Source organism: Musca domestica, unplaced genomic scaffold, assembly GCF_030504385.1.
Source record: "Musca domestica strain aabys unplaced genomic scaffold, Musca_domestica.polishedcontigs.V.1.1 5, whole genome shotgun sequence".
Lineage (NCBI taxonomy): Eukaryota > Metazoa > Arthropoda > Insecta > Diptera > Muscidae > Musca > Musca domestica.
The window spans coordinates 12,032,986-12,052,518 of NW_026712346.1; the positions used below are offsets into that span (position 1 = coordinate 12,032,986).

At 34.0% G+C, this 19,533-nt stretch overlaps 1 protein-coding gene across 1 annotated transcript in view; it reads left to right on the plus strand.

The window, feature by feature from the left end:
- The first annotated feature begins 9,022 nt into the window (after positions 1-9,022).
- The window catches only part of LOC101893258 (solute carrier organic anion transporter family member 4A1), a 52,720-nt gene continuing 42,209 nt past the window's right edge, over positions 9,023-19,533 (plus strand). The window contains exon 1 of the mRNA XM_011294491.3: positions 9,023-9,470. Coding sequence (XP_011292793.2) covers positions 9,302-9,470 — 169 coding nt within the window. The 5' untranslated portion in view covers positions 9,023-9,301. The remainder of the gene's footprint in view (positions 9,471-19,533) is intronic.

The following is a 19,533-nucleotide window of genomic DNA, read 5'->3' on the forward strand; positions in this document are numbered from 1 at the left end:
CATTCAGAATTCAAAGCAATAAAAAATGTACACTTCTATATAGTTTTTAAATTGAAAAAATTTCACGCCAAAAGAATTTTTTCTATATATAAATCAATTGTTGTTCGTTAGTAATGGAATCAATTGAGAACGGCTGGATCGATTTGCATAATTTTTTGTACAAACGTTCGTCATACCCCGAGTTAGATTTTTAAAGAAAAAAAATATTGACCACGCCTACTTTTAGGCCCACTATTTCGATTTATCTAAAATCCTTATATTTGCCAAATAATGAAGATATCGGTTTTAAAATTATTACACGACATCCTGTAGACTTTCCCTCTAATCCTAAGTATTTATTTGGGGGCTGAGGAACTGACCACGCCTACTTTTTAATCTGTATATAAACCAATTGTTGTTCCTGTTTTCCACAGTTAGTATACGACGGAATCTTGACTCTCGAACCCTCCCCCAACCCAAGATATCTGTTTGGGGTCAGAGGAACTGGCCACACCTACTTCTTTAAATTTATATGTAAAAAAATAGAAAAAGTATAGTAACATATCAGTTGAGAACGACTGGGCCGATATATGACTCCAATTTTCTTTTGGTTATTTGTAATTACAGTGGAAACGTTGTCATGAAAGAAAATGTTGAGAAAAATCGCGAAACTGAAAAAAATTGACTGTTATATTATGATATGGAATTTTGTGTAGAATTGTTTCAGAATTCCTTTTGGAATTGAAAATTCTAGTTGAAGAAAATCGAGAAAGTTTGCATATTTTCTATACACGCTGTTATTTGGTTGCCATACCCAAATGGGTAGAGAACCATCTGACATGGGCATATTATAAAGAGGTAATGTATACTTTTTAATATATATGCTATACTAGCTGGCCCAGTCCGCGTTGCTGGCCCGTTTTAGTTTGAGAGTTAAAAACCTTAATAATATAGCATATGTATTAAGAAGTACACATTAACTGTTTATAATAGGCCCATGTAAGATGGTTCTCTACCCCCAAAGTAGCCTAAACACACATTTTAGGTCAAATCGATTCGAAAATATAATCAAAACCCTCGAAATAGTTAAAATCAGGAGGTAGTTTTATATGAGCGCTACTACGAAACATTGACATTGAAAAATTTTCGCGAAGAGGTCTTCTACCAGAAGCTAGATGCCAAATAAAGTCAAAATCAATTGAAAAATGTGACCAAGATCCTGGTAATAGCGAAAATCACCGGATACCTTCAAATACGAGTTATAATGAAGCATGGTCCTATACTTATAATTATTTGAAATAATTTGTTTTTCTTTTTAAAATCTCAAATTACCAACATTTGAGAAATTTGAAAGGGGCTATATCATTTGAGGGGGCCTATATCACAATGTAGACCAACCTGATACATATTTTGTACAAATGATTCCTCACGTAACCCCTAGGACTGTATCAAATTTAAAACTTTATCGTAACTTTTGCGGAGTATAGGGCAAAATATTTGCGGCCCTTTGGGTATGGTTAAGCTATACAAAATGGACTCTAAAAAGTTAGATCCGGGAAACCCTCTTTTGGGATTTTTATTTACCAACCGAAAAATTTCCTAACTCCAAGATTGTCTGCGGCGCAGTGTAATTACTGACGATAGCGCAAGTGCCCGTGTAACGTTACCTATGATTTAAGGTTACTTTTAAGGGTTCGGAAAAATTTTCCGAGTACATGAATCCTGTTCTTACTATATTTTCAATTCACTCCACTGTTTTGTATAGTCCGCATATTACAGTGCCTCTTCATATTCGGTATTCCACTGATTGCGGCCTGTGGGGGTAGAGAACCATCTTACATGGACATATAATAAACAGTTAATGTATACTTGTTAATAAACTAAAACCTCTTACTGAAAAATAAGATCAGGTTTTTTGAAAGAGGTATTTATTTCTATTTAATCGAGTCATCATTTATACTAAAAATTGTGAGCCAGATTTGTGAATTATTATGCTTTAAAAACTATGCATTAAAGACTAAAACTACGGGCCGGCAACGCGGACTGGGCCGCTAGTCTATAAATATAAAAATCAATTGTTGCTCGTTGGTAATGGAATCAGTTGAGAATGGCTGAACCGATTTGCATAATTTTTTGGTGCAAACGTTCGTCATACCCCGAGTTAGGGTTTTAAAGAAGAAAATATTGATCGCGCCTACTTTTACGCCCACTATTTTGATTTATCTAAAATCCGTATATTTGCCAAAATAATGAAGATATCGGTTTAAAAATTATTACACGAGATACTGTTGACTTTCCATCTAACCCTAGGTATTTATTTGGGGGCTAAGGAACTGACTAAGCCTACTTTTTAAAACATACAACTGGCAAATCAAATCTCGTTAGTTAGTAATGGAATCAGTTGAGAACGGCTGAACCCTTTTGGATATTTTTTTTTACGAATGTTCGTCATACCCAGAAAGGTAAATTTACCATGCCTACTTTTTGGATTATAGTGTTTTAACTCATAGTGCTTCTAAAACAAAAAAAAAAAAAAACGATACGATTCAAATAAAATTTGAGATGAGTAACAGAATTGGATACAAAAATAAATTTACCAAATTATATTAAAGACGGTTCAGAGTTGGATATAGCTCCCGTATTTTTTTTCGGCTGATTTCATATATTTGATGCACCAACCACGCTATGTAACTCCCATTTCAGTGAAATTTGGAATGTGTAACGAAATCTGATGCGAAACTAAATTTTCCAAATTGTATTAAAATCTGTTCCATATACATTTTACGATTTTATGTATTTGATGCACCAAACACGCTGTGTATCTGCAATTTCATTAAAATTGGGAAAGTGTCATGGAATTTGGTAAAACAAGCAAAAAAGCTGTGAGTTCGGCCGGCCCGAACTTTAAATACCCTCCACCATTTGAAACGAATTTGGCAATATTAAAAAAAAAAAAAATAATAATAATATCCGCTAAATATTCTATTAAAAATCTTAAAAATACCGAATGTAGCCTTTATATTAGGGTCTATACGACGACGTGTACTTGCATCATCAAAATACCAAATATGACGATGACGCTGTAGTATCTATTACGAACTTCAAATACCACATTTGAAACGATTCTGGTGAATAATGTCGCTAAAATCATCAAAATACCGAATATATGGGAGGCATACCAAAACGTGGTATTTTCAATACCAAAAGTCTTGCAAACATAATATACATTGAGTAAAATTTTATCAACCCACTTCATTTCGTTCGGAAGCTAGAGTGCAGACGGACGGACATTGCTAAATCGACATAGAATTTGATGCTAATCATATATACTTTGTGGGGTCTAAAATGTATATTTTGAGGTGTTACAAACGTCTACTTTTACGCCCAGAATTTCGGTTTATCTAAAATCCTTATATTTGTCAAATTATGAAGATATCCATCCAGCCGTAAGTTTTTTTTGGTTGCTGAGGAACTGACCACGTCTACTTTTTATACCCTCCACCATACTATGTCATTCCGTTAGTAACTCCTCGAAATACTCATGTCAGACCCAACAAAGTATATATATTCTTGATCAGCGTAAAATTCTAAGTCGATTTAGCTATGTCCGCCTGCCTGTCTGTCTGTCTGTTGTAATCACGCTGTCTTTCGAACGAATTGAGATATGTTTATTTTTCCAGTAGGCAGGATAAGTTCATAAATGGACCATGTTGTTGAATTTTAAAGAACTATTTCATGAGAGTAATCATTAATTTCTCAAAATTATTGTTTTTCAAATGAATCTAATTGTTTATTTAATGTCTTTAAGAATTCAAGTCGGAGGAATTTAAGATGTATAAAATCACTGACCGTTCATATGTTTTTAATTTAAGATTAGTCAAATAAACAATTTTAACATTGGCATCATAAAAATGCAGAATATTACACTATTTGTTCGCCTTTAAAAATATGCAGAATCATTTGCGCCAAATTATTTCAGGGGAATTTTCAAAATTATGCTTCCCGTTTTAAAGCAAATACCACGTGAAAGCTCTGAAACTTCACCTTCTGAAACTTCTATGTCTTAATGATTTATAACCCCAAAATGATTTATAACCTCAAAAATGCTTTTGAGTCCTTCAAAATACCTCAAATCGGCCAAATTAAAGCACATTTGGTCGACGAATATTAGAAGATAATAAGTGTGTCTGGTTACCCTAAAATTTGTAACAATTGTTACAAATTGTTACTGGAAGTCGTCTGTTAACCCGAAAGTTCTGCAAAAGAGAGCGGTTAGAGAGAGAAATTTTGACAGTTCTTTCAGTGAGAGTTTGCAAATTCTTGCTGGACAAATTTGTTCTTGCAATCACTTGCAACTCTTCTTCTTCTCATTCATCGACATTCAATCAGATGTTTTCAATTATTTGTTTATTTCTTTTTATGCTTTTAGTTTGAAAATATTTTTTTGGAATTAGCAAGACAAATAATTTTTGGAGAACAACTTTACAAAATGTGAAAATCGAAAATATTAATATGTAATAAGAAAATAAAATACTATTTCCAACATTTTTAGACAAACGCCATTAGCAACACGCTTAAAGAATTCCGGGGAACAAATCAGATATATATTTCTTTTATTGTTCATATTTTTATTTTATTGCTAATTTCCTTTTTATTTTTAAAACTTGTAAAATTGGTGCTGCTTCCTTTATTTTAAATGGGGACAAATTGGTTTGTTTTGACAAATCAGCTGATTCGTTGGAAGCTTCGGCAGGAATACCGTCTGTTTACTTTTCGCATTTTCCTTGCAAAAGAGAATAAAACTACCTTACTCTCTCAGAAAGATATTACTGGACAATTCTTGCTGGAAAAGTAACCAGACACACCTAATATTATATGAGGTTTGTATCTAAATGAGAACAAATGTATACCTTTTCTAACACCAATCAGCCTAAGATTAATATAAAAGCCTGTGCAAAGTTTGAAAGACGTGTATTAAATTTGTTTACCTCAATCGTAATTGCAGATGGTGAACGAAGAGGCTCACGGACATAATTCAATCAACAAAGATTTCTACTCTCTAACATACTTTATGGAGTTCCTTACTAAGAATCATTTATACAAAATATGTAACAGGTCGGTCTACATTGTGAAAAAGTCCCGCTCAAATGATATAGCCCCTTTCTAATTCCTCAAATGTGGTAATTTGAGATTTTAGAGAGAACCACACATTCTTTCAAATAATTGTAAGTATAGGACAATGCTTTGGTATAACCCTTATATGAAGGTGTCCGCTGATTTCAGCTATTTACAGGGTCTTGGTTACATTTTTAAATTGATTTTACCATTATTTGGCATCTTAGCTTCTAAGGGGGTAGAAGACCTCTTCGCGGAAATTTTTCAATATCAATGTTTTGATTTTACCAATTTCGAGGGTTTTGATTGTATTTTTGAATCGATCTGGCTTAAAATGTGTGTTTAGGCTAATTTGTGGTTAGAGAACCATCATACATGGGGCTATTATAAATGGTTGATGTAAACTTTTAATATATGTTATTTATTATTTAGGCTTTTAACTCTCAAATTAAAAAAGGATTTGTATCCTTCCAGAAAATCTTCCCAAACATTCAAGATACCTTAAATCGCTTTTGCAGGTCATGATATCGATCATAACTCACGGATAAGGGTACAACCCGATTTCATATTTATATAACCATCGTATGATTTAAGCTATTTTTGGTGTCTTGGTCACTTTTTAAATATTTTGGCCATTATTTGGCATCTTTGTTTCTAAGGAGGTAGAGAACCTTTTCGCATAAAGATTGAAATTTTCAGAGTAGGGCCCATTTTGGTCTTGACCACATTCATTAATTGATTTGGTTAATAATTGTATTTATGCTACTCTGCGGTAGGGAACCACCATACAGATAATTGCCACATAGGAATTTATTTAAGTAAAGTCCCCATATTGGAGTATCCCCAAGTCCACTTTCACATCTAATTGGTGGTCAGAAAAGAAAATTTTGTTTTCTATTGAATTTGTAATCCCCAAGAGAATATTGGTTGGGCCACTTTTTGGTATAACCCTTATATAAATGTATCCATGATTTTTCAACTATTTTGGCTATTATTTGCTGTATTTAGGCTACTTTGTGAGTAGAGAACCATCTTACAGAAAAATGTCAACATACGTAAATATTTTGGTACAGTCCCCATATAGTCCCCAGGCCCGCCGATCTATAGTGATGTTTACCGATTGATGGACAACAACGCGGGTATTGTTTAATCGTCATTGAATTTTTCTATGAACAAGAACATAGACTTTTTGGGGACTCTAATGCGCAATTTCAGGTGCTATGGTAATGGGTGTAAAAGCGTAATTAACTTTGACTATTCAGAAATTATTTTGCCCTCCTTCCATAGGTATTTATTTCTATTTAGTCGAATCAATATTTATATTAAAATTTGTTCACCTTTATGAGTTAGATTTGTGAAATATTATGCTATTCAAAATTTGCATTAAAGACTAAAACTACGGGCCGGCAACGCGGACCGGGCCAGCTAGTTTACATATATAAAAACCAATTGTTGTTCGTTGGTAATGGAATCAGTTGAAAACGGCTGGATCGATTTGCATAATTTTTTGTACAAACGTTCATCATACCCCGAGTTAGGTTTTAAAAGAAAAAAATATTGACGACGTCTACTTTTACGCTCACTATCTTGATTTATCTAAAACCTTTATATTTGCCAGATAATGAAGATATCGGTTTGAAAATTATTACACGAGATACTGTTGCCTTCCCTCCAACCCTAGGGATTTATTTGGGGGCTGAGGAACTGACCACGCAAACTTCTAATCTATCTATATATATAAAAGAAAGTTGTGTTAGTTTCTACGCTTATAACTCAAGAAGCGCTGATCTGATTTTAACGATTCACACTAATTCGGAATTGTCTCTTGGCAGAAATAGATAAAATCCAAAAAAAAAAAAAAAAAAAAAAATTGCGTAAAAATGTGATATTCGAAAATTTTCATTTTGACTTTGTACAATAGTAATGTTTTATGTTGCAAATTTTTTTCACTTACTATTTGGAATGTACATTTGTAGTGTTTTTTTTTTTAATTCTAATATGATGTGTAGTCTTTTTTGGTAAAAAAAGCGACGACAATTATGGAGTGGCGGACCTAAATAGATGATGTCAAAATAATTTAACGTGGTCAAACCAAAGTTAAAAGATAATTACTTTTTTCAGAATTGCTAAAAAAATCAAAAAAAGAGCCTATTGCATTGCATTTTTTTCAATGGAATCAAAAATTCAAAATTGTAGTAAGGACCAAACTTTGTAGGTATCTTTAAACATTCGCTGTAAAAAAACAGCGAACAACTTGAAGATTTTTTTTTCAATTTGTTTATTATTAGTTACTATGCTTATAACTTAAGAACGTTTTGATGGATTTTCACAATTCATACATCTTCGGAATAGAATATTGGCAAAAAAATTGCGTAAAATATGCCAATAAAAATATAAAAGAAAAAATTCTTTTGGCGTGAAATTTTTTCAATTTAAAAACTATATAGAAGTGTGCATTTTTTATTGCTTTGAATTCTGAATGAATAACATCAAAATTGAAATAGTACGCAATACGATGTTAAATAGCGTCTGAAATTGGCGTTTAGCTTTCAACTCCAGGATCTACATCGTGCTTCAGCTGGAAGATGCGAACACATTTAAACAAAAAAAAAAAAAAAAAACTTGCAAAACGTTATGGGGCTAATTTCAAAACGTGGACCTACCTACTTCTTTCACATGACAATAATCCGTCCAATGAGAACTCAATATGCAAAATTCATTGGGACTGCTATCAGTGAAATACCGAATATAAAGGGCGCAAAAAAGAAGTCAAATAAACTGTCCTAACTTGATTGAATGGTTAAATAAACAATGATGCTGATCGAACTCGATTGCAAGAAAAAAATCACAGTTGTGATTGCTCACTTCAATTCACATGTTCGATCAACTACTAAATATGCAAAGTGGTGTGGGGTATCATAAATCGGCCCCGCCCGACTTGAAGACTTCCATTACTAGTTTTGAGTGTGTAAAGTAAAATGTGACTTACTGTATACGTTTCATAGATTTTGGTCGGATCTCCTCCAAATATTGGGGTATTAATTGAATTATTGGAAAATTTCACTTCTCACGCAAAATCACATTGAAGTCTCAATGTTGTCTGATTTTTTTTTTTACTATTTTTCTGGTTTTACTTCAATGCATTGTCGCACTAATATGCCGTCGGTAGTACATTGACTGGAATAAACAAACACCTTGGTTCGGTGTCATGGAATTATTATCCAGGGCAATTATAAGCTGCTGAAGCTGTCGCTATGACGTGGACGTACGTGAAGGATGAGGAGGGGGAGGGGACAACAATGGCTGCGAGATGGCTACGCGGGCATGAATGCGTGCGTAAGATAAACTCGTTCACATTCGCCCAGTCAGCATGAAAAAAGCCGGCATTACGTTCTGTCGATGCTCTCTTGTTTTGTTATTTAGGTTTATTAAAATTCCCACCTACTTATGCAGCGTTGACACTTGCTTGTTTTGATTTTGTGTCATTGTACGTGTGTGCGTGTACGTGTGCGAGTGAGTGGTGAGTTTAAAAGTGAAACAATTGCTTCCATCTCTTACTCAAACGGCTAACCAACCAACCATCCACCCGTCCGTCCAACCACCCACCCACAAGCACATTCACTCACGCTCATTCAATAGCACGAAAACACTTAACAGAGTTGTCCCCAACGATTAACAGTTCTGCTACCGAATGCGTTCACGCTCCCGCCCACCACTCCTTGAACACAAGGCAGACGATGATGATGATGATGTGAATTCGTCGCATGCTACGAGTGAAATTGAATCGTTTGTCATATCCTGCCGTTCGTATAGATCTTCTCGGAGATGTACCTAACAGTAACATAACTACTACGATGTTATTTAACAACAACAACAAAACTTGCCGACTTCGTAACAACATCGCTCAGCAGCCAATGTTGTTACGAAGTTGGTCTTTGAAGGAATGCTATGGCATGGCCATCGTTTAGTTTCATTTGACGCGTCGTTTCGTAATGTTCGGAGCTTTGCGTGCTCTTCATGCAGTCGGAATATTGACAACGACAATTTAATGTAACGATTGGATTCAATTCGGATTCGAGTCAAGTGCTTATTTAAATATTTGTTAGAAAGAACAAATAAAATCGCAGTGGAATCTATGAAAATAAAATAAATATTAAAAGATAGAAGTCATCGAATTGGAAAAAATCACATATTGTCTAGGCTGATTATGGATAACAACAACGAATCGAATCAGGTCCAAACACCATCAGCTTCGACGGACACATTTATGGGCTCGCAAGGTTACGGCTGGTTTCGCTATAAACCGAAGTGTTTGCAAAGATTTTGCACGGCGAAGTGGGCTTTGTTCTGGCTATGCTGGGGCGGAGCAATGCAAGGTGAGTGAATTTGAAAAGACAACATACGTAGCTAGATTTACATACCAAAATCAATTTGGGGTATTCTGGACAGGAGTCGTGGTTACATGGGTCACCTGGGCGATTTACATATATTCAACATCAAACTCGATGAATGCACTCGATACAGATGCATTCAAGACATTTTAGTTGGAATTTGTAATTCGAAACATTCTATTGTACTTCGTACCTTTCAATTCAACATATTTCATTTCATTTGTAATTCAAGTTTAAAACTTACTTTTTCAAATTTAACGTCATTTAAAATGGATTTATGAATCCTTATTTTGACCATGAAATGTTGTCAAGTGTTACAAATGTTTGAGAAGAAATGTAAAAATAACAATAATAGTAGTAGTACAAAAGCCGAAAGAGACATTCGGAAATCTTCCAGCAGCTGTAGTAGAAAAATCGTTAATTTTTAAGAAAAAATCTGACTAATCGGCATTTACATTATAAAAAATCGGCCACAAAATCGGTCACATATAATTTATTAAGTTATAACAAAACAAAATAGTTTATTTTATCTAAAGAGCAGAAGATGAATATAAAACAAGGACAACTCTGCATTTCAATAATAAAAAAAAAACATTAAGTTCGGCAGGGTCGAATACATACAATGTTTCGCCAACGGAGCTAGAACGCATTAGGACCCACAAATATCAATTTTTAGACAAATGCGAGAAGAAATGTGGCAAAAATCATCAAAATACCGAATATTGGGAGGTACCATTATATGGGAGTTATACCAAAACGTGGACCTATACACACAATGTTTCGCCACACGAACTAGGACCCATTATGACCTACAAATACCAATTTTCAGACAAATCCTTAAAAAATGTGGCAAAAATCATCAAAATACCAAATATCGAGAGGTACCGTTGTATGGGGACTATATCAAAACGTGGACCGATATATCTCATTTCCAATATCCTAGAATAAAAATACAATACAAATTGTTCTGCTAAATTTTGACGCTCTTCGTCAAATAACGTGGGCTGTATCGTGATTTTAACATACAAACAGACAGACAAACGGGGTCTACGATGAATATTTAGGGATGTTACAAACGGAATGACAAAGTTAATATACCCTATTTTCCAAGGTGGAGGGTATAACAAGATGACTTTAAAACATGAATAAAAAGAATTATTTTTCTTCAAAAGATTTAGATTCAGTTATTAATTCATATTGTTGAGTCCACATCTTTATTAAAAATTAAAATTCTGAAACAGAACAATTAATAGCACAGAAAATTAATGTGTATGTAATAACAAAATATTTAAGGTGCTTCAATAATTTTATTGATTATGCAAAAATGCTGTAGTGAGATTTAAAGATTTACGTATAACACAGTGTATTTATTTAAGTCATGAAAAATCCTGCTGGATACTAAAAAAGACCCGTATTTTCCGAAACTGAACTCTAATTACGTAACAATAAACAGATGCCATACAAGCCATGTAATTTTATTAAAACAATGGGCGTTTTTTAATTTTAGGTAATCTTTAGAATTCTTAACTGAATTCTTAATCTTAACTTTGTTAATGTTTACCTAACAAAAAATTCGTTCCACATTTGCAATGATTCTTTGCAGGAATTTAGATAAAATTGAAAAATCTAAAGTGGAAATCCAACGTTTTATTTCGGATTTTTTTTTTCCAAAAACGTTCGGATTCTAAACATTGTCATTCAGTTTCTAAAATGAAAGTTAGGATATCTTTAAAAATTCCTAACAAAAAATAATTTCTCTTCTTCATTACTCTTTCAGGATCAATAAGTTTTAATCATTTAAATGAATTAAAATTAAAATTAAGCAGTTTCAATATTAGATTAGCAGATGTTTCGTTTAAGGAAACAATATCTTTTGCATATAAACCGAAATATATTTCATCATATGCTATAAAAAATGTTGGTGTCCCTAAAGTGAGTTAAATGAATATTATCTCTTATGACGTCCTGTTTTATGAAATAATTGAAAACGCTTCTAAAAAGTTAATCCGTTTGGTTAGGTAAATTATGAATTTCGGTTGATTCTTGTTGAAATAATTTGTAAGTGTTATTAATAACATTGAGAATATATCCTTAAAAAAGGGAGGTATATTTTATTTGCTTCGTTTGCTTTCGTGAGACAATTTGATGATCGTTAAAATATTTTTATTTTTTGAGGCAAAAATCGGCAAATCGTCGTTTTTCATTTTTAAAGTGAAAAATCATCAAAATGCCGATAAATCTTCAGAAATGGCAGCCCTGTATAATAATATTCTACTTCTCATTCTATTCTACTACCCTGTTCTCGGTTCTTTTCGTTTACTACTTTTGTCACGGGTTCGAGGCGAACGATTAGATCAACTGATTCGCCACTTTGAGAAACTAATGTTATATTTGCTTTTACCGTTAAGGGATTTTATATTGCTTCCATTTTTATACCCTCCACCATACTATGGAGGGCATATTAACTTTGTCATTCCATTTGTAACTCCCCGAAATACTCACTTCAGACCCAACAAAGTTATATATTCTTGATCAGCGTAAAATTCTAAGTCGATTTAGCGATGTGCGTCTGTCTGTCTGTCTGTTGTAATCACGCTTTCAATATTTCGAACGAATTGAGATAGAAGGCTAAAATTTTGCACACATGTTTATTTTCCAGTAGGCAGGTTAAGTTCGTAAATGGGCCATGTAGGTCCACGTTTTCATATAGCCCCCATATAAAGGTACCTCCCTATATTCGGAATTTTAATGATTTTAACGACATTATTAACCGGAATTGTTTAAAATTTTGTATTTGAAGTCCGTAATGGGAACTACAGTCTATGACGGAAAATTGTCCATGCATGTCCAGGTCTTCGTTATTATATACCTTATATTCGGTATTTTGACGAGTTTAGGTACAATACCCACCGAAATTGTTTGAGATGTCGTATTTTAAGTTCGTAATGGATGCTACAGCCCATGACAGAATATTGTCTATGCTGGTCCAGGTCTTCGCACCTCCCTATATACAATATTTTGATGATTTTATCTACATTATTCACCGTTTATTTCAAGTTTCGAATTTGAATATGGTAATGACTTATGACAAGCAATACCTATGTAGGTCCACGTCGTATAGACCCCAATATAGCGACAATATTCGTTTCTTAATTTTAACAGAATTTTTTAAGGATTTCACTTTTTGAAAATTTCTAAATTATTTCCTCTGTTTTGGAACCTGCAAGAATCTACCAGTTTGGCATTTTTTTCGATATCATAAAGGCAAATCGGTTATCGAAGTAAACACATGTACATTCTTGTAGTTCTGCAACAGACTAATTATGGATTGAATCAACGTAAAATACTTAGGGTTTTGTCCATGTTAAAATAACTATTGGTCTGTTCCAGAACTGCAAGAATGTAAAAGTTTTTACTACAAAAACCGATTTTCCGATTTTTTATAATATCGAGGAAAATTGCAAAACTAGTAGATTCTTGCAAACACTGTAACAGAGCATGTATTTGTGTCAAGTAGACCCATATATATATATATATATATATATATATATATATATATATATATATATATATATATATATATATATATATAATAATCAACATTAAATTCTAAGTCGATTGAACGATGTTCGTCCGCCTGTCTGTCACAAAAGGTCGAAATTTAAAAAAAAAAATATAATTTCTGCACAGAAAGGGTTACGATAATCCGATTTTGTTCCAACTTTGCAAATCCTAATATTTGCGTCAGTGGTAGGTCAGGTGCGAAAATTGACAAAGGGTCAACATTTTGAATAATTGCAACTCATATAAAATGTGATTTAAGAGTCCGAATCTCTTCAAATTTCACACATCCCAATATTTTTATTAACCCAAAGTCTGCTGTTAAGATGGAATATAACGGTCCACTCCTTCTAGTACCTCCCCCACAAAAGGTCAAAATTTTGAATATCCTTGAAGTTCATAAAACGCGAAATAAACATCCGATTCCACTCAGACTTGGTACATATCAATATTTCCATAAATACAAGATCGATGATATTTGATATCGGTCTACCCCTTCTGGTACCTCCTACATAGCGGTACAAATCGTGAAATGAGCATTCGAATCCTTTTTAAACATGGCACATCTCAATCTTTCTATTAATACATGACCTGGTATGAAGATGGAATATGTCGGACTACTCCTTCTGGTACCTCCCCCATAACGGGTCAAAATTTTGAATAATTATATTTCCCATAAAAGGTGAAATAAGCATCAGATTCTCTTCAAAGTTCACATTTTTTGTTGCACAAGATCTGATGTGGAGATGAGATATATCGGGCCTATCCTTCTGATACCTCACCCACAACTGGTCAAAATTTTGAATAATTATATCATATCAGCATCCGATGACCTCCGCATTCCATATATCCCAATAATTTTACTAACTCAAGTTCTGTTGTGAAAATTATAGATATCGGCCTACTCCTCCTTGTACCTCTTTCAGAAAGGTTTACAATTTGCAATGCATATATGTCTCATAAATTGCGAAACATATCGGCGATTTTTTCAAACTAGGTAAATTAACATATTTTTCTCAATCTATGATCTGATATGAATTTATCGGCTAACTCCTTCTCGTAACTCCCCCACAAAAGGTTTAAATTATGATTAACAATTATTTGGGAGGTACCAAAAGGAATGGTCCGATCTCTACCGTTTTTTAACAGATCTTGTGTTGATAGAAATATTCAGATGTGCCAAGTCTAAATGGAATCTGATATTAATTTTATGAGCTTAATTGATATTCAAAATTTTGACCTTTTGTGGGGGAGGTACCAGAAGGAGTGGACCGATATATTCCATCTTAACACTAGATCTTGGGTTAAAAAAATGGGATGTATGAAATTTTAAGACAATCGGATTCTTACATCACATTTTATCAGACTTATAATTATTCAAAATGTTTACCCTTTGTGGGGGAGGTACCAAAACAAGTGGGCCAATATTGCCCATCTCCGATCACTATCTAAGTTTGACAAAAATATTACGATGTACCAAGTTTGGACCAAATCAGATACTCCCTTCGAGAGTTATCGTGCACACCAGCTAGACAGACAGACAGACGGACGGACGAACATTGCTAGATAGACTCCAAATGTTCTGAAACGGATTTGGTCCAAAGAGACCTAGGGTCTAAAGCCGTTATTTCGACTAGGCACGTTTTGATCGTATCAAATGATATATCCCCTCTGAAGCCATATGGCTGAGGGTATAATAATGGTTTTGGAAAGGTTTTCGAGAATGGACGAGAGCTTCCAAAATATTTATAAAAAAACCAAATTAAACCGAATACATTTGAACACGAACGATTCGAGTGAAAGCAACTTTATGAGTATACATTTTGACATTGAGATTTTGGCAAAGGTATAATTCTTCCACGGCTCGAACATACATATATGGGAATCAAACCCCCCATGTTTCATCGAAAAAACTTTTTATAACCTCAGTCATATGACTACAGAGGGTATATATCATTTAATACGGCCAAAACGTGCTTCATCGAAATAACAGTTTTATACCCTAGGTCTCTTTGGACCAATTCCGTTTCAGGACATTTAGAGTCGATCTAGCTTTGGCTATGGCTGGTGCACACGATAACTTTCGAAGGGAGTATTCGATTTGCTTCAAACTTGTTACATCGTAATATTATTTTCAAACTTAGATCGAGATCGGAGATGGGCAATATCGGTCCACTCCTTCTGGTACCTCCCACACAAAACGTCAACATTTTCAAAGAAAATAATTTACTGCACAGAAAGAGACACGATAATCCGATTTTGCTCCAACTTTGTGAATCCTAATGTTTGCGTCAGTCCTAGGTCAGGTGCGAAAATGGGCAATATCGGTCTACTCCATCAAGTACCTACCCCACAAAGGGTCAAAATTTTGAATAATTATATGTCTTATTGTTTCCAGATTACACACATCCCAATATTTTTATAAACCCAAGGTCTGATGTAAAATTGGGATATATCGGTCCTCTTCTTCTGGTACCTCCCACACAAAGGGTCAACATTTTGAGTACCCATGAAGCTCATAAAACTTGAAATTATCATTTGCTTCCATTCAGACTTGGTACATCTGAATATTTTCATCAACATAAGATCGGTTATAAAGATGGTACAGATCGGACCATTTCTTCAGGTACCTCCTCCACATAGGGTTTACGATTTTGGAAAAACAAAACGCTCAAAGGAAGCGAAATAAGCATCCAACTCTCTTCAAATTTCACACATCCAATTATTTTGGCTAACCCAAGATCTGTTGTGAAGATATCTGTGAACCCCTTTTGGTACCTCACCCACAAAGGGTTACAATTTCCAATGCTTATATCTGTCATAATTTGCGAAACAAGTGCCGATTATTTACAATTTGATATATCTAAATGTTTCTCTTAACCAGAAATCTGATATGAATATGTAATTTATCGAAATTTAGGATTTCGCATAAAATCCATCTATATATTTAAAAATCAATTGTTGTTCGTTGGTAATGGAATCAGTTGAGAACGGCTGGACCGATTTGCATAATTTTTTGTACAAACGTTCGTCATACCCCGAGTTAAGTTTTTAAAGAAAAAAAATATTGACCACGCCTACTTTTAGGCCCACTATTTCGATTTATCTAAAATCCTTATATTTGCCAAATAATGAAGATATCGGTTTTAAAATTATTACACGACACTCTGTAGACTTTCTCTCTAATCCTAAGTATTCATTTGGGGGCAAAGGAACTGACCACGCCTACTTTTTTATTGTTCGTGTTTTCCACAGTTAGTATACGACGGAATCTTGACTGTCCAACCCTCCCCAAACCCAAGATATCTATTTGGGGTCAGAGGAACTGGCCACACCTACTTCTTTAAATTTATATGTAAAAAAATAGAAAAAGTATAGTAACATATCAGTTGAGAACGACTGGGCCGATATGACTCCAATTTTCTTTTGGTTATTTGTAATTACAGTGGAAACGTTGTCATGAAAGAAAATGTTGAGAAAAATCGCGAAACTGAAAAAATTGACTGTTATATTATGATATGGAATTTTGTGTAGAATTGTTTCAGAATTCCTTTTGGAATTAAAAATTCTAGTTGAAGAAAATCGAGAAAGTTTGCATATTTTCTATACACGCTGTTATTTGGTTGCCATACCCAAATGGGTAGAGAACCATCTGACATGGGCATATTATAAAGAGTTAATGTATACTTTTTAATATATATGCTATACTAGCTGGCCCAGTCCGCGTTGCTGGCCCGTTTTAGTTTGAGAGTTAAAAACCTTAATAATATAGCATATGTATTAAGAAGTACACATTAACTGTTTATAATAGGCCCATGTAAGATGGTTCTCTACCCCCAAAGTAGCCTAAACACACATTTTAGGTCAAATCGATTCGAAAATATAATCAAAACCCTCGAAATAGTTAAAATCAGGAGGTAGTTTTATATGAGCGCTACTACGAAACATTGACATTGAAAAATTTTCGCGAAGAGGTCTTCTACCAGAAGCTAGATGCCAAATAAAGTCAAAATCAATTGAAAAATGTGACCAAGATCCTGGTAATAGCGAAAATCACCGGATACCTTCAAATACGAGTTATAATGAAGCATGGTCCTATACTTATAATTATTTGAAATAATTTGTTTTTCTTTTTAAAATCTCAAATTACCAACATTTGAGAAATTTGAAAGGGGCTATATCATTTGAGGGGGCCTATATCACAATGTAGACCAACCTGATACATATTTTGTACAAATGATTCCTCACGTAACCCCTAGGACTGTATCAAATTTAAAACTTTATCGTAACTTTTGCGGAGTATAGGGCAAAATATTTGCGGCCCTTTGGGTATGGTTAAGCTATACAAAATGGACTCTAAAAAGTTAGATCCGGGAAACCCTCTTTTGGGATTTTTATTTACCAACCGAAAAATTTCCTAACTCCTATCTTACATGGACAGTTAATGTATACTTTTTAATAAACTAAAACCTCTTACTGAAAAATAAGATCAGGTTTTTTGAAAGAGGTATTTATTTCTATTTAATCGAGTCATCATTTATACTAAAAATTGTGCCACTTATGTGAGCCAGATTTTTGAATTATTATTATGGTTTAAAAACTATGCATTAAAGACTAAAACTACGGGCCGGCAACGCGGACTGGGCCAGCTAGTTGAATATAAATGTTCGATTTCCTTCAAACTTTGCACATACCAATATTTTTATCTGTATTAGATGAAGTATGAAAATGGAATACTTCGGTCCGCTACTTCTGTTACCTCATGCATATTTCCACATTTTCCAAAAATTGTCACATGTCTCCTAATAGAGTAAATATAGTCCAAATGTGGCACGTTGCAATTTTTTTATCAGTCTTTGATCAGATACGAATTGGTCAATATTGTCCAATTGTCTCGAAACTCCCCCATAAAAGGTCAACACTTTGAATAATCGTTACTCAGTGCTGAGGGTATGAATCTGTCGGTAGGTTAAAAATGTTCACCATTGAGCTTTTTACTGAGTAAACCCATGGTACAATAAGGAGGTAGAACAGCTTCGTAAAACTACAGAAAGGCAGCCCTGAGGCTATGCCCGCTTTCTGTCAGACTCATTCAAAATTTTTGTTGTTTTAATTTTTTCATATTTTTCCCCATTTTTAAAATGAGTTAAATGGCGCGAAAATGAAAATATCTCAAAAATATGATCCAAACTGTTGAATCTTTCAATTTTATGGCTAAACTGGTTAATAGATTTAATACGCGAGCCGCAATATACCTGTCTTCCAATCATTGGTTTTGAAAATATTTAATTTTCTTTTTTCAAAACAATAAATACAGACACAAAGTAGGCAGAAGTCGGGCACGCATAGAAATTCAAATTGTATTGACAATTTAAATCCACTCGACTTTCTTAATAAAATACTATTATTACATATTTTTTCGAGTAAAAATTTATGAATTTGAAATCCACGTTGAATGTTCCTATCAAATTGTAAAGAAGTAACTTGAACTTTCAAGCACCGTTATTTGTTTTATTTTTCAATCTAATGGCGAAATGCTTAAGAGGACAAAAGACGATACCGCCCACGTCGAAAATGAAAATAAAATTTCGTTCGTTATTAGAGCGTGTGCAAACTAGAAGTTATTTGATCAGTTGTTGCGAGTGTGCCCGCCCGAATTAACCCGAAAGAAGGTGACAAGTTGTTGTCAGCGGAAACAACAACTTTCGATGGGTACTTGAATGCGAGTAGGTACGCATTGTGTTTTGTTCTAATTTTACGAGGGATCTCAATTAAAAATACTTTCGAATTTCTCTTCTTTTTATACCCTCTACCATAGTATGGAGGGTATATTAAGTTTGTCATTCCGTTTATAACACTTCGAAATATACATTTTAAACCCCACAAAGTATATATATTCTTGATCAGCATAGAATTCTATGTCGATTTATCAATGTCTGTCCGTCTGTGGAAATCACTGTAGCTTCCAAACGAAATTAAGTAAGTTGATAAAAATTTACAAATGTTTATTATGTCTGCAGGAAAAAATGAGCCATGTAGGTCCACGTCTTCGTATAGCCCCCATATAACGGTACCTCCCGATGATGATTTTACCGACATTATTAACCGGAATTGTTTCAAATTTGGTATTTGAAGTTCGCAACAGCCTAAAACAGAAAATTGTCTGGGCAGGTCCACGTCTTCGTATTGCCCCCATATAACGGTATCTACCTATATTCGGTATTTTGGTGATTTTAGCGTCATTACTCAAATTACGCATTTAGAGGTCGTAATGGAAACTACAGTCTGTGGCAGAGAATTGTCTATGCAGGACCAGGCCTTCGTATAAGCCCCATATACCAGTACCTCCCTATATTCGGTATTTTGACGAGTTTAGGTACAATACTCACCGAAATTTTTTGAAATGTCGTATTTGAAGTTCGTAATAGATGCTACAGCCTATGACAAAAAATTGTCTATGCTGGTCCAGGTCTTCGCATAGCTCCAA